Below are 11648 nucleotides of genomic sequence, written 5' to 3'. Positions count from 1 at the left end.
ACGAGAAGCATGGTGGCGTGGTGAAGGTTGGATCGCAGGCTTAGTGTCACAGTCGCCGATCTCAACGCGGCTGTGGTCGAGAGCATTCCTCAGTTCACGGGCGCATCCGCGGCTACATGTTTACTTCTTATAGGAGTAACGTATCGCTCTGTAATGATACCACTAAGGAGCATCGTAACTATCGCTCTCACTCTTATAGTGGCATTTGGTATGCTGGTTGGTTGCCAACAGATGGGGTGGTTTAGGTTTCTCAATATTGAAGCCATATCTCCAGCCGTCAGTACTGACATATCGTACACTGTAGCAACACTGGGGTTCTCAGTCATACTCGGCCTGGCCCTAGACTATAAGATATTCCTTCTGGGTAGAGTTGTCGAGGAGCACGATAATGGTCTGTCAGATCAGGCTGCGGTACACGTTGGTGTTTGGAAGACTGGACCTGTTATCACAATGGCTGGAGTCATCATGACCATTGCTTTCTGCGGTCTTCTCTTCGCATCGATGCCACTCATTAACCAAGCGGGAGTCCTGCTGGTCACGGCGGTCTTGTTCGACACGTGTATAATGCGCACTATGGTGACACCGGCACTGCTACGGGTTATCGGTCGGCTCAACTGGTGGCCAAGGAGGTCGCCTCAAGTTACTTGCAACGATGCTCGGTCTATTCTCGATCGCGAAGGAAGCATCAATTCTGAGCAAAGTGAATGCAACCCCAAAAATAGTCCGTAATTTTCAATATTTTTTTGAGTTTTTTTTTCTTATTCATGACACAATTTCCAGTTTTTGGCATCTTTTTCGATTCCCGTTTTCCCCACCATTTTTATCTTGGATTTCAAGTGCCGTTGATCCATAGCGTTTTTTGTTGCATACTCTACAGCTATACGCACAACATATGTATGAACCCTCCAAGACAACACGTCATCCTTGCTGGCAAATATCTCCAACTGTTCTACCACTCGACTTCGGTGTCGTCAGAATTCCCTGTATATTGGACCACAAGTCTAACACTGCCGGTCCCCCAGCTGGTTCTGGTCATCCTATGTGGCAGCAGAGCACGTCTCCAGAAGCTGATGGGAATCTCCTCTTGGACGGTCTACTGCAATGAATCTCATCCAGACCATGCACAGTGCATTCCCAGCTAGCATTGACCCGAGCCAGGTTGGCCTAGTACTACCTCTCTATTGCTTGGTGAAGATCGGTTGCGGCAGAGCACGATAGTATCAGAGCCGTAGCCCTGTGTGGCCTGGTTATGGCTATTGCTTTTTGTGTTCTTTCATCAAAATCCACAGCTAATCAGTCTGGGTTCATATCAGTGACAAATGCCTTCATCAACGTGCACGATATGTTCACTCACTCTCTTGTAGCACTCCTAAGTGGAGCCAACTGCTGGCCCCGAAACTCCAAGAAATTGCTTCCGCGTGGGATCACGTTGATCATCCTGGCAGTCTTAAGGAGTCTAGCATAGTGCTATAGGATGTCGTTGGTTGTTTTTTTAGGACACCCATGTTATTGTCGATGTTTTCCATAGTTGTCACTATTTTCACTTGTGTTGTCGCCATTGGTATTTATAACGATTTCAGGTGCTTTTGCCTCCTTATTGTCAGTATCGTATTCTTCGTCGACCGAGTATTGTATCGGCTTACATTACTCTCTAGTCTCAACTAACCTCAGCCAATTAAGTGTCGTCAAGAACATCTCCCTCTCATACGCCTAATGTACCCCTCTAGCGATAGCCTTGTGGACCAGCCCTGTGTCAAGGACATGGTCGTCACTGCTTGTGACAAAACCGATGGTGGTCTCAATGACCAACAACCTGACTTTGTTGTCAGTCCGAACTCGTGGACCCGGCGTAAAGGTGTCGGCACTCTTGAATTGAAGAATACCTTCATATCACTGCGGCTCTTGGACCCTGTTGAAGGAGTAATTGGCGCTGACTCGGACGAGGAGAGTCCTCTAGAACTCATCCATCATGCCTCTAATCCTGTCTGTGCATTCGAGCATACACGAAGCTGGCCAACACAGTACAATTCGGCCTATCGCAGAGAGAGGAGTTGTCCTGCAGCTCTAAAGGGTGGAGTCTGTGAACTTGTCAACGACTCTAGCCCTGAATGCGCCATTGACGGTGAGTGACTACGTCATCGTAGTCTCTGTTGAGGATCTGGTTCAGGTTGTTTCGATGGAAACCCCGTATGCGAAATGACTTGTGGTAGTCCTCAGTATAGTTCACCTGTGTGCGGCGAGGATTCAACAATGTCGGACCGCAGACCGTCAGCTGGTGAGAATGGTTGCATTTCCTAGATTTCCTTGCATGTTAGTTTGAGAGAGAACCTGTTTGACTTTAGGGGCTTCCTTGACACCCTCTGGTGTGAAGATGAGCAAGACTATGAATCAAACTTTGTCCTATTCGCCTACCCGTACTGGTCGCGTTAATGGCCTCGACTACAACTACCGGAGTCGCCGTTCGTCACGTGGTCTTGTGACCGGTTCTCGAGCCAATAATAACGATCGAGTTAACTCCAGCAGTCTTATAGGGAATAGTAATGGCCCGCCGTCATCAACAGGTATGAGAACACACGATTGAACTCTGTGTGTGAGATTGAATTCCAGCGCCTACTACGACAACACGGCGCATCGATGCACATTAGCTCACGAGGAATCATCAGTTTTAACCTTCTAAATTGCCTGCTTTCATCTTGCCAATGAGTTTCGTCTACAGGGCGAGATAACCTCTGTACAGGATTGAGTAGTTGTTGCTATGATGCTGCTACGTGGTAGATACTCGGTCCACTGTGATGCTGCGGAATATTCCCTATTCTATGGGCCAGATGAGAGTTTTAGATGCCCTACTGTCTATGGGATTTCAGTACGGCTCATCGATTCATCATGACGAATTGTGTTTGGCATCAGGTCCAAAATAGATTTTTTCTACGCCCCTTTGGATTTTTCGTCGGGGAACAATCTCGGATACGCATTTATCAATCTGCGTAGACCTGAGTATGTCGACGAATTTTACAATAAGTTCAACGGTGACATAGCACTACTGATGGCATATGTACGATGTACTCGTTCCCTGTCATCAGATGTGTCCCTGTCGCATTTGGGTGAAGCATGGTGCGTGAAGCGGCTGAAAGTCTGTTGGGCTCGGGTCCAAGGTGGTGGATACTCTCTACATCTGTGTGTGTGAATGACCTGCTCAGGATTTGAAGCCAATGTTGCACACTATCATAACTCACCTGTTATCGACATGCCAGAGAGTTACCGTCCTATCGTCGTCAACGACGATGGCAGCAGAGTCTCTTTGCATCACCATCACCATCGCCAACAACAAGACCAAGAGATCTCGCTCAACCTGAGCTGTGTGAATCGTCAAACTTGTGATGAATATTTTTATAACAATTTTGCCGCACTAACTCCAGAGACGAGCACGGGAACTCCGGTTCGACCTTGTGATGGTGTCGGTGATTATCAATACACGAATGCCACCGTGCTGTCCCGTCCACCACCTCAGCATTGGACTCCCTCTGATAGAATTCTCAATACAGGACTTCGCCCTCAGTACTACGCCCGAGCCATCAGGTCAGTTTCTCACACGTATCGACGAATATGATAGCCCTTGTATCACGAATTCTATAATGCGAAATAGAGATATTCATATGAGATATGTTCTATGGTATCCTTTGATAAACTATTGGTATAAATGATGTACATGATGATTTCACACTCGCAATAGGCCCCATCTGTGCCCTTAGGAGACCGAAGCGCTTGGATTCGATCACAGCAGATGAGGGTCTTCTCGACCCCCCTCAACAGCTTCCAGCTCGTATGCGTGATGGCCGCGCTGTCCGCTACCACAAGCAGCATAGTGAGTCCATCGACTGAGAGCTTGTCCTCGCACCTTCCGTGGCAGATCATAGACAGCATACGACTCGTCGCCGTGCGTACACTACTGACCTAGGCGCGGTAGATTTCGATACGGGGCGGCAGACATCCGGGGATCTCGGGTGGGACGGAGTTTGCGAGTTGACAACCGTTTATGTGTGTGATGTCAGGCCTGTGTTGCTCGACCCAACGCCACGTTTTGATGAACCTACAGTGGGTGGTCTGACTACACCTGCCAGTATGCGGCAACGTACGCTCTCTACTTCGTCGACCTCGGTCACTGTCCATAGGAAGTCGGCTGAGTTTTTGTGATGCTAATTTTTCATATTAGCTGAGCATTTGCGGATTTGGAGAACCTATCTTAACCTATGTTATCATCTCATTAATAGTGAGGGATAAGTGGTGTCATCATTCTGCTATCAACTACTCTACACGTAGCTAGTCTTGTTCTTGGCAAGGCATTCACCCGACTGGGAGACACGAGCACGAGTAAAAACTTTTTTGATCTCCTTTTTATTTTCTCCTCTAAGAAATGATCACATTTCTGGAATCTGATTTATAAATTATCTGTCTACAGACCATAGTCATATGTATCATCACATCGCAGAACACTCATAAGATCTCCTCAGTAGAACTAATAGTTCATCTTCTACAATCATGTCTCGAGTTGTCTAGTATAGTTGGAAGTCAAACACTGAGCTTCACGATGAGCACATAAGCTCCGTCAGGTAAGGGAACAGAAAATAACGGACACGAAACAACCCTTAACGCCTTGAACAAAGTCATATACCGCCCTATCCTCGCTACTGATGCCAGTCGTGACCGAAAACAACGCGAGGGAAAGTTTGGTCGTTAGTCGACGCTCGGATGATCCTAAAGTAACTTGAATTCAAAACTCTACCAGATGTCTCTACCACTCATTTTGGGGACATTGAATCCCCATTACGAATACAAGTTACTTTGGGTTCAATAACTAAACCATCAGCAGATCCGAGCCCCGAGCCGGGAGACTGAACTTATTAAGCAAGTAGACTGTTCAGCAGAACGTATTTGGGTATTGTCAGTCGGGTGAGCGACAGCAATTGTAAGAGAGGCCACACACCTCCACTGTCATCACAGAGTCGGGTAGCAGCTCTTCCATTCCTTTAGGCCGAGGGAGCATCGAGCATCTGGTCTCAGTTGGGGAAAGTAGTGTGCAAAATCTTGGTACACACTCCGGCATTGCCGAATACGCTGGGAGGTTTTATGGTCGGTTGATTAATCAAAATTTGTGTTGATGTATTGACTTCGAACCCGACAAAAGAAGTGTACAGAACCCTCTTCATAACATGCGGAACACCGCTTTGGCGAATGAGTGATAATCAACAACTCCTAAAGTGATCGTCCCAATTACAAAATATCAAAAATGAGCGGCTCACCGCTGGCTGTTGGATCAGCCTGATGAATCATCTGATAGGCCTCGTCTTCTAGCAGCGCGTTCCCCATAGAGGTCATAGCGTTGACGAGATCTGCCGCATCTAGCTTACCCCGACCATCTCGGTCGAAGCTTCTAAATGCCTCAACGACTTCCAGCTCTGTTATGGCACTTCGCCTTAATAGAGATACAAGCCTGGAATCAGCGACCTTCCCAGGAGTATCATAGCATAACGAATTGACCTGACAAAATCCTGAAAACTGAGAAGTCCTTCTCCCAAGGGATCTGTCTCGTCGAGTGCCTGAGGACTGAGTCGTCATCGCGACGGACGTGAAAAATCGGTTTTCATACGTCAGCGAACTCGTCATCGGTACTCCAGAATCCGGCCCTGATCTCAACACACTCCATCGATTGCTGAAAAACACAGCTCACCGGCTGGAGGCTATCCGGGCCTCTTCTGACGTCACAAAACCGTCCCCGATCACATTCACTACTCGGAATTCGCGTGCGAGTTCGCCAATTTCCTACAAAGAAACTTCGCATAACATGTTGAGTGGGCGTATAGAATCTTAATTGTTCCCTATGAGTGATGACGTGACGTTACTTTGTCAGAGATGCCATTGGAATCTTCCAAAACATAGTCGTAGCCGAGTTCTGACAGTGTGGGAAACCTGACCTGTACGTCGAGTTAAAGGAGTGGTTATTTTCCTCTACGCCTACCCCCAAGGCTACTGGTTCCGCGATACTCGAGTTCTCAGATCTTGCCGAATCTGTTTGGTCGTTTGGTTCACCACCGCTGACGATGGAATTTGCGCACTCTCCCGCAGAGGTTCGATCCGCACTCCCTCCATCCTCCAAGACCTCAGACATTATCGTATTTATGAACCCGTCGAGTGACCCTCCTGTTGAACTCAAGACCAGCGACAATCCAGTATAATGGAGAACGATGGTACTGCTGTTGCTGTTATCGTCATTACTAATATCACCACCAACTATCGTGCGAGAATGTGACAGCCGTAGATGATTATAATGATCATACCGAACGCTGCCATTGACTACAGCTATCACTATGCTGATCGACGACGATGGCTCCATCATCAGGGACGAGCCGAAGCTATCGTTCATACAAGTATAAAACAAGAGATAGATAGTGCAGTCTGTATCCATCAGCTCTACACTCCGTCGCACGCCACGAAATTAGCAGCGTTACTTGAGAGCTTATTCACGCCCCACACTTCACGGCATGTGACAAAGATAGAATGATGATGCTGATACTATCAGAACAACAACACGGCGACCAGACGATCGATAACATAATCAAAGGCTAAGGTCAACATACTCCACGACGATAATGATGATGATGATGATGATGACGATATGATAATAAAAGGTACAGATTATTACTAGAGAGTAGGAGAGGGAAGAGGAGAAACAATAGTAGCGAGATGAACCACCAGAACCCATAGCAACGATAGTCGCAACAACTGGGGACTTCCTGGGCTGCATATGGAAATGGCAGCCAGAACGACATCATCATTATCGCAGCTTAGCAATTCCGATGAGATTGTCTCCCACGTATAGCATACCCTACTTCCTCCTACTTTTTCTTTTTTTCCACCGGTTTAAGCACCTGCCATAACGAGTACCGATGATACACCAGTTACGAATACCACAACTGCCCGAATCATTACGGAAATTCATCATGGTATCACATGCAATATCAACTACTGTCACTTGGGTTATTACTACCTGGAAACTGCACATGAGAGTTTCATCTACACTCATCATCGCGCCGGCATTATCGAATTCACCGCAATAATTAGGAGCAGAAAACAGCGTCACCAACTGCCTTTTCGCGAAGAACTCATATCCGTCTTCAACAACCTATACCACAACTTTACCCCTTCCCCTTAATACGACTAACCTGATGTGCTCGACATATTAGATCCAAATCGTGCTTTCTGAGACAAGCCTGAACGATGTCCGCGCCGAATGTAAACGAGACTCCTCTGACAGGGACTCCAATAATCACTGATTGTGCTGCTGGTCTGATATACTACCGATCATTTTCTCCCCAACCGCTGATGTCTTGTTCAGGATCAGACCAGAGTAGATCACATAGTAAGCCTGAGAGCTGCTACTAGGCTTATGAATGTCACTACGGGCGCTACCAGTATCGGGAACATCTGTTGGACGTAATATCCGTTTAATCTGGTCCATGGAGTTGAGCTCGGGAGACAGACCCCCTGATGATAACGACAAGTGGGATTTTCCACGCCGAATTCGAATCCATCAATGACAAACTGATCGAATGAAATTCCAGAAATTTAGTGACAACTCTGTAAGATGCAAGACCAGCCCAGAGGGAGCGTTGTGAGAAATAGGTCATATATGTCGTCGTTCGAAAGTTACTACCGTGCATGCAGAGTATTTTCTCATCGACTATTGCGGCCACCGGTAGGCAGTTAAAGCAATCCGTGAAAATCTTCCACAACTTAATGTTGTATCTGCGCTTGCCTAAGAGAAGACAAGACCGATCATTATCATCATCAGCAACTGCATACGAATCACCGCGGCTCGAATAGTGTGAATTCTGACCAAAAACTCTCAACATCACCTCAGTTGATTTTCAAATTTTGGGCGGGAAACATCCAAGGAGTTCAACCCGAATAGTAGTTATAATGTTGAGCCGTCTAGCAGCGTATATCACAGAGGCATTATATTCTCGGGCGTGTTCATGTGACTATAGCGGTTCTTTGCAATACTGTTTTCGAAAGGGCTTAAAAGCTCTTGATTATTAATTTTAGAGAGGTGCCCTTGAAGCCCTCTGGCTCACGAGGGAGGGTCATCAGACTGAGCCATCTTGGCGTCTGTCGTAAACACAATAACAACAACAAGAAGAACAATATTGTCGAATACCACTCCTCCCTGAATTGGTCCTACATTCATCGTAAAAACCATATATCCTGTTGATGCTAGCACACTCGTGATTGCCTCTAAGTAGGAAGAAGTTCTCAGGATACTTTATTTTATATGCCAATAACAAACAGATAGTTTCCAAGGACTGTTTTCCACGATCAACATAGTCTCCTGAGAGAAGACCAAAGTTACTAGGGAGGGGAAAAGAAATATGACAAGTACCAAGAAAAAGGTAGTTGGCTTCGGGTGGGAAGCCTCCGTATTCGAAGAGCCGCAAAAGGTCATAGTATTGACCATGCACATCACCTGATCGCCAGATGATACAGTGGTGACACAGTGATGGTGACACATACCACATATCTTAATGGGTGCTTCTAGTTCTAATAGGTTAGGTTGTTCGAGGAAGATCTGTCTTGATTTGTTACACAGTGCCCGTATCTCACCGTCCGATAATTGGACTCCTTTACCAGGCCGACATCCACGAACCTGTTCATGATAAGTCCGTAACATACTACTAGTACTGCTAGTACTACTAGTACTACTAGTATTACTACTACTACTACTACTACCTCAAGGAGCTTCTCAATGATAGCATCAACATCGATGGATTCCACAGTGGATGCCCCCGGAGATGCCATTATTAATACTAAAAATGAAGGCGTGAGGGAGAACACAGGACGAGCTAATCCGAATGAACCATGACTCCAGAATCACAAGCGCAGTTTTCTCATGTAGTTTTATCGACGCTTTTAGCTGGTCAAACACAGATTTAAGTGTAAAAAATATCAGCACCTGGCTCTTATCCGGACCTATTTCGTATCTTTCTAGATTCGACCTAAGATTCCCTCCCGTCACATAAAACACAACTCGCATTGTTATTTCCAGCCTGGTCATCATCATCATCTTCATACAGCGTCAGTCGTCATCATCATAATCCACTGTTGTGATCAACAGTAGTGAATGTGAGCATCAGCGTCATAGACACCACTGATTAGTGCTGCTTGCGGACCTTGTTGATGGAGGCACGCATGGCCTGACCGATGCGCTTCTTGGCAACCATAACCTTGAAACGCTCGAAGTCGGTGAGACTGAGAAATCACAACAAAATCAAATGCCATAAATCGGACCTATTTTGAATCTTTCAAAGTCATGCTCAAGATACTTACGCGAGCTTGTTCTTGCGAGCAACACGCCTACGGGCGAATCTAGTAGCGTTGAACTTAGCAAGCACGTCACCCTCCTTGAGGCCCTTAGCCACAGTAGGGCCATGAGCACCACGGAAAGTGTTGGGGACGACGAAATCCGAGAGGGCCAACCAACGAATAGGGATCTGCTGACGGGCCACACCTGAGGACATCGTCTCTATGATGGTGTCGATCGACTTATCCTAGGTATTACCGGTGACGTTCTTGGGTCCATCAACAACGACTCTTCGGTGGTCAACAACATCGACGATGGTGCACTGCTTGCCCTCATCGGGACCGTAAGTAACGGTGCAGAAGCGGCCAGGCTCTACGAAACGATTATAAGACGGCATCGCTGTGGGTGATGACTTCTTCGTAAGAAGACCAAGACAGGGGGAAAGCTATAGCGAAATCGATCACGCGCGGGAGGGGGTGGGCCTACATAAATCTTGTAATCTTGCATTTCCTCAACGGCAATCAGAGTTACTAATACACGACTCGTACATTACTAACTCTGATTACGCGTACAGTACGAGCTAACGTGTAAGGTAAGATTCCTCGTCGTAAGGTCTCACAAGGCACAAGGAGGGCCTTTTCACGTAATACGATTTCATTGGAGGTCTTTTTAGCTCTTTCCTTAAGACCTTTACGTAAGGTCCCGAGGTACTTAACGGCACCTTATCGCATCCACGCCTTACCATCCTCGGGGGCTTCGCTCCGCTTTTTTCCCACCGGACCACGCATCTCCGAGATGCCATCTCGTCTGCGGATGTTTTTGAGCTGTATCGAAGCAATGCGTCGATTTTTCATACCCGTCGGTGTATGTTTAGGTGCTCCTCGTGCTGCTTATCGGGGTCCACGAGGTGCATCTAGAATGCATGAAGGAGCAAGAGGTGCAACTGTAGTGAAAGCACCTCGCGTAAGGTGTAAGACTCCTCGTCTCTTGCTATTAAATGCAAGGTGCACCTCAAGGACCATTTCTTGTGAAACAGGCTCCTGCATGCCGACCTTCGATGGCGTTGAGGCCATAGATTTGCTCCTCGCTGATGACGAAGATGAGTCTATCTTCCCATAGTTTTGCCGAGGACAGAATACGGAGGGTCAACCGCCGGGAAGATGCCATCGACAATGTGGTAGCCGTCGTCGACTTAGTGTGTTTTCAGTTTAATTTCGCAGTTGGAATTACATGAAAGCGACGATGTAGACGATGTAGACGATCCTCTTATTTTTCTTTTGGATCTCAACAGGCCACCTAAGTTGGGCGGCACCGAAGCAGCCAAAACCATACGATAAATGTTGTTCAACGAGGAACTGCAGCGGTACCTTTATCCGAAAGGTCGTCGGTTCGATCCCTAGTGACCCCTCTTTAGTAAGGTCATGTTGGTCTGCTGTTCCACTGACCGAATAAAAGATCTCAAATCCCCAAGTTGGGACCACAATTTTGACCATTTCTGCACTAAGCCATTCATCCCACAGACCGCCGAGAAATTACCCTCAGCTATCGAGACCTGGTGTGACGAAGAGTAGGACTGATGAAAAAGCACACACGAGCATGTTTATGATTACTTACATCCCTTGTAGAGTCTTCCATAACTCTTACCCTTACGAATTGCATTTATATTGTCTCAACCAAATCTAATGATATCATTTTGTTCTTTCATGTGTATATACCCACCGATAAGACCACTCGAACAACACAACTATTCGAAGATCCATAATCAATGCTTGAAAATAACAATAACTTCATCGTCTTCCCTTCTTATGGCGCTTCTGCTGCTGCTGTTTGTGTCGGCGTCTAGCGTTCTTACTCTCTCCCGTAGTAGTAGCAGCAGTCGATGGTGGTGGTGGTGGCGCCTCCTCTTTCGAAGAGCCACTACTCGTATTCTTCTTAGACTTACTCCGTCTTGGTGATGATGATGATGACGAAGTCGCCTTGGACTTCCCCATTTCCTTTTGTACAGCGTCCAGTGCCTCCTCGAGAGCGTCGTCATCCTAAAGCGAGCAAATCACCAGTGTTTGAATCGATCAATCACCAAGTCGAAAATATCGTCGGCTTCTTCTTCAATAATCTCTCTGAATCGCAGTAGCCAGTTTTGGTGGTCCTCTGTAATATGTCGATGTATGCCGTTCTCGTTATACGTCTTCCCTCCTGAACCAGTACCTGAAGAACACACAGATCATATGTATACACAACGTCAACGAAGACTATACGAGTCTTATAGTAAAGACTGTATAGCTTCCCAGAGTAAGTC

The 11648-nt window shown here is 46.7% G+C and overlaps 5 protein-coding genes across 5 annotated transcripts in view; 3 read left to right on the top strand and 2 right to left on the bottom strand.

The window, feature by feature from the left end:
- The window catches only part of Pmar_PMAR023222 (conserved hypothetical protein), a gene marked incomplete at both ends in the record, with an annotated part of 858 nt that extends 129 nt beyond the window's left edge, over positions 1 to 729 (top strand). Inside the window, 3 exons of the mRNA XM_002771248.1 lie at positions 1 to 20; positions 134 to 208; positions 246 to 729. The exon at positions 1 to 20 is cut by the window's left edge and continues 4 nt beyond it. Of these exons, the coding sequence (XP_002771294.1) occupies positions 1 to 20; positions 134 to 208; positions 246 to 729 (579 nt within the window). The remainder of the gene's footprint in view (positions 21 to 133; positions 209 to 245) is intronic.
- Positions 730 to 1713: 984 nt separating this feature from the next.
- Positions 1714 to 3353, top strand: Pmar_PMAR023221 (hypothetical protein; the record flags this gene model as incomplete). The annotated part of the gene is made up of 6 exons (XM_002771247.1): positions 1714 to 2122; positions 2343 to 2561; positions 2776 to 2863; positions 2908 to 3026; positions 3081 to 3130; positions 3198 to 3353. The coding sequence occupies 6 exons, from the start codon at positions 1714 to 1716 to the stop codon at positions 3351 to 3353; spliced, it is 1041 nt and encodes a 346-aa protein (XP_002771293.1).
- Positions 3354 to 3822: 469 nt separating this feature from the next.
- Positions 3823 to 4191, top strand: Pmar_PMAR023220 (hypothetical protein; the record flags this gene model as incomplete). The annotated part of the gene is made up of 3 exons (XM_002771246.1): positions 3823 to 3862; positions 3908 to 4001; positions 4050 to 4191. The coding sequence occupies 3 exons, from the start codon at positions 3823 to 3825 to the stop codon at positions 4189 to 4191; spliced, it is 276 nt and encodes a 91-aa protein (XP_002771292.1).
- Positions 4192 to 4307: 116 nt separating this feature from the next.
- Pmar_PMAR023219 (protein phosphatase type 1, putative) lies at positions 4308 to 8850 on the bottom strand (the record flags this gene model as incomplete). Its single annotated transcript, XM_002771245.1, has 16 exons — positions 4308 to 4404; positions 4632 to 4752; positions 5298 to 5535; positions 5645 to 5681; positions 5726 to 5817; positions 5898 to 5964; positions 6895 to 6923; positions 7043 to 7177; positions 7218 to 7302; positions 7354 to 7420; positions 7465 to 7539; positions 7709 to 7810; positions 8237 to 8383; positions 8435 to 8518; positions 8566 to 8698; positions 8782 to 8850. 16 exons carry the CDS (start codon positions 8848 to 8850, stop codon positions 4308 to 4310), a joined length of 1578 nt encoding a protein of 525 aa, XP_002771291.1.
- Positions 8851 to 9093: 243 nt separating this feature from the next.
- Pmar_PMAR023218 (ribosomal protein L14, putative) lies at positions 9094 to 9763 on the bottom strand. The gene is made up of 3 exons (XM_002771244.1): positions 9611 to 9763; positions 9379 to 9559; positions 9094 to 9300 (listed from the first exon to the last, which is right to left on the bottom strand). Exons 1-3 carry the CDS (start codon positions 9747 to 9749, stop codon positions 9204 to 9206), a joined length of 417 nt encoding a protein of 138 aa, XP_002771290.1. The 5' UTR covers positions 9750 to 9763; the 3' UTR covers positions 9094 to 9203.
- Between the last annotated feature and the right edge of the window lie 1885 nt (positions 9764 to 11648).

This window comes from Perkinsus marinus, assembly GCF_000006405.1.
Source record: "Perkinsus marinus ATCC 50983 genomic scaffold scf_1104296963186, whole genome shotgun sequence".
NCBI classification, from domain to species: domain Eukaryota; phylum Perkinsozoa; order Perkinsida; family Perkinsidae; genus Perkinsus; species Perkinsus marinus.
The sequence above is the reverse complement of the archived record's forward strand: the minus strand, read 5'-3'. Positions and strand labels throughout refer to the sequence as shown.

Coding starts and splice junctions, on each gene's coding strand:
- Pmar_PMAR023218 (XM_002771244.1), bottom strand. CDS start 9,749: ATGCCGTCTTATAATCGTTTCGTAGAGCCTGGCCGCTTCTGCACCGTT. Junction 9,560..9,610: donor TGGACCCAAGAACGTCACCG/GTAATACCTAGG, acceptor CGATGTCCTCAG/GTGTGGCCCGTCAGCAGATC. Junction 9,301..9,378: donor GCTCGCAAGAACAAGCTCGC/GTAAGTATCTTG, acceptor GTGATTTCTCAG/TCTCACCGACTTCGAGCGTT.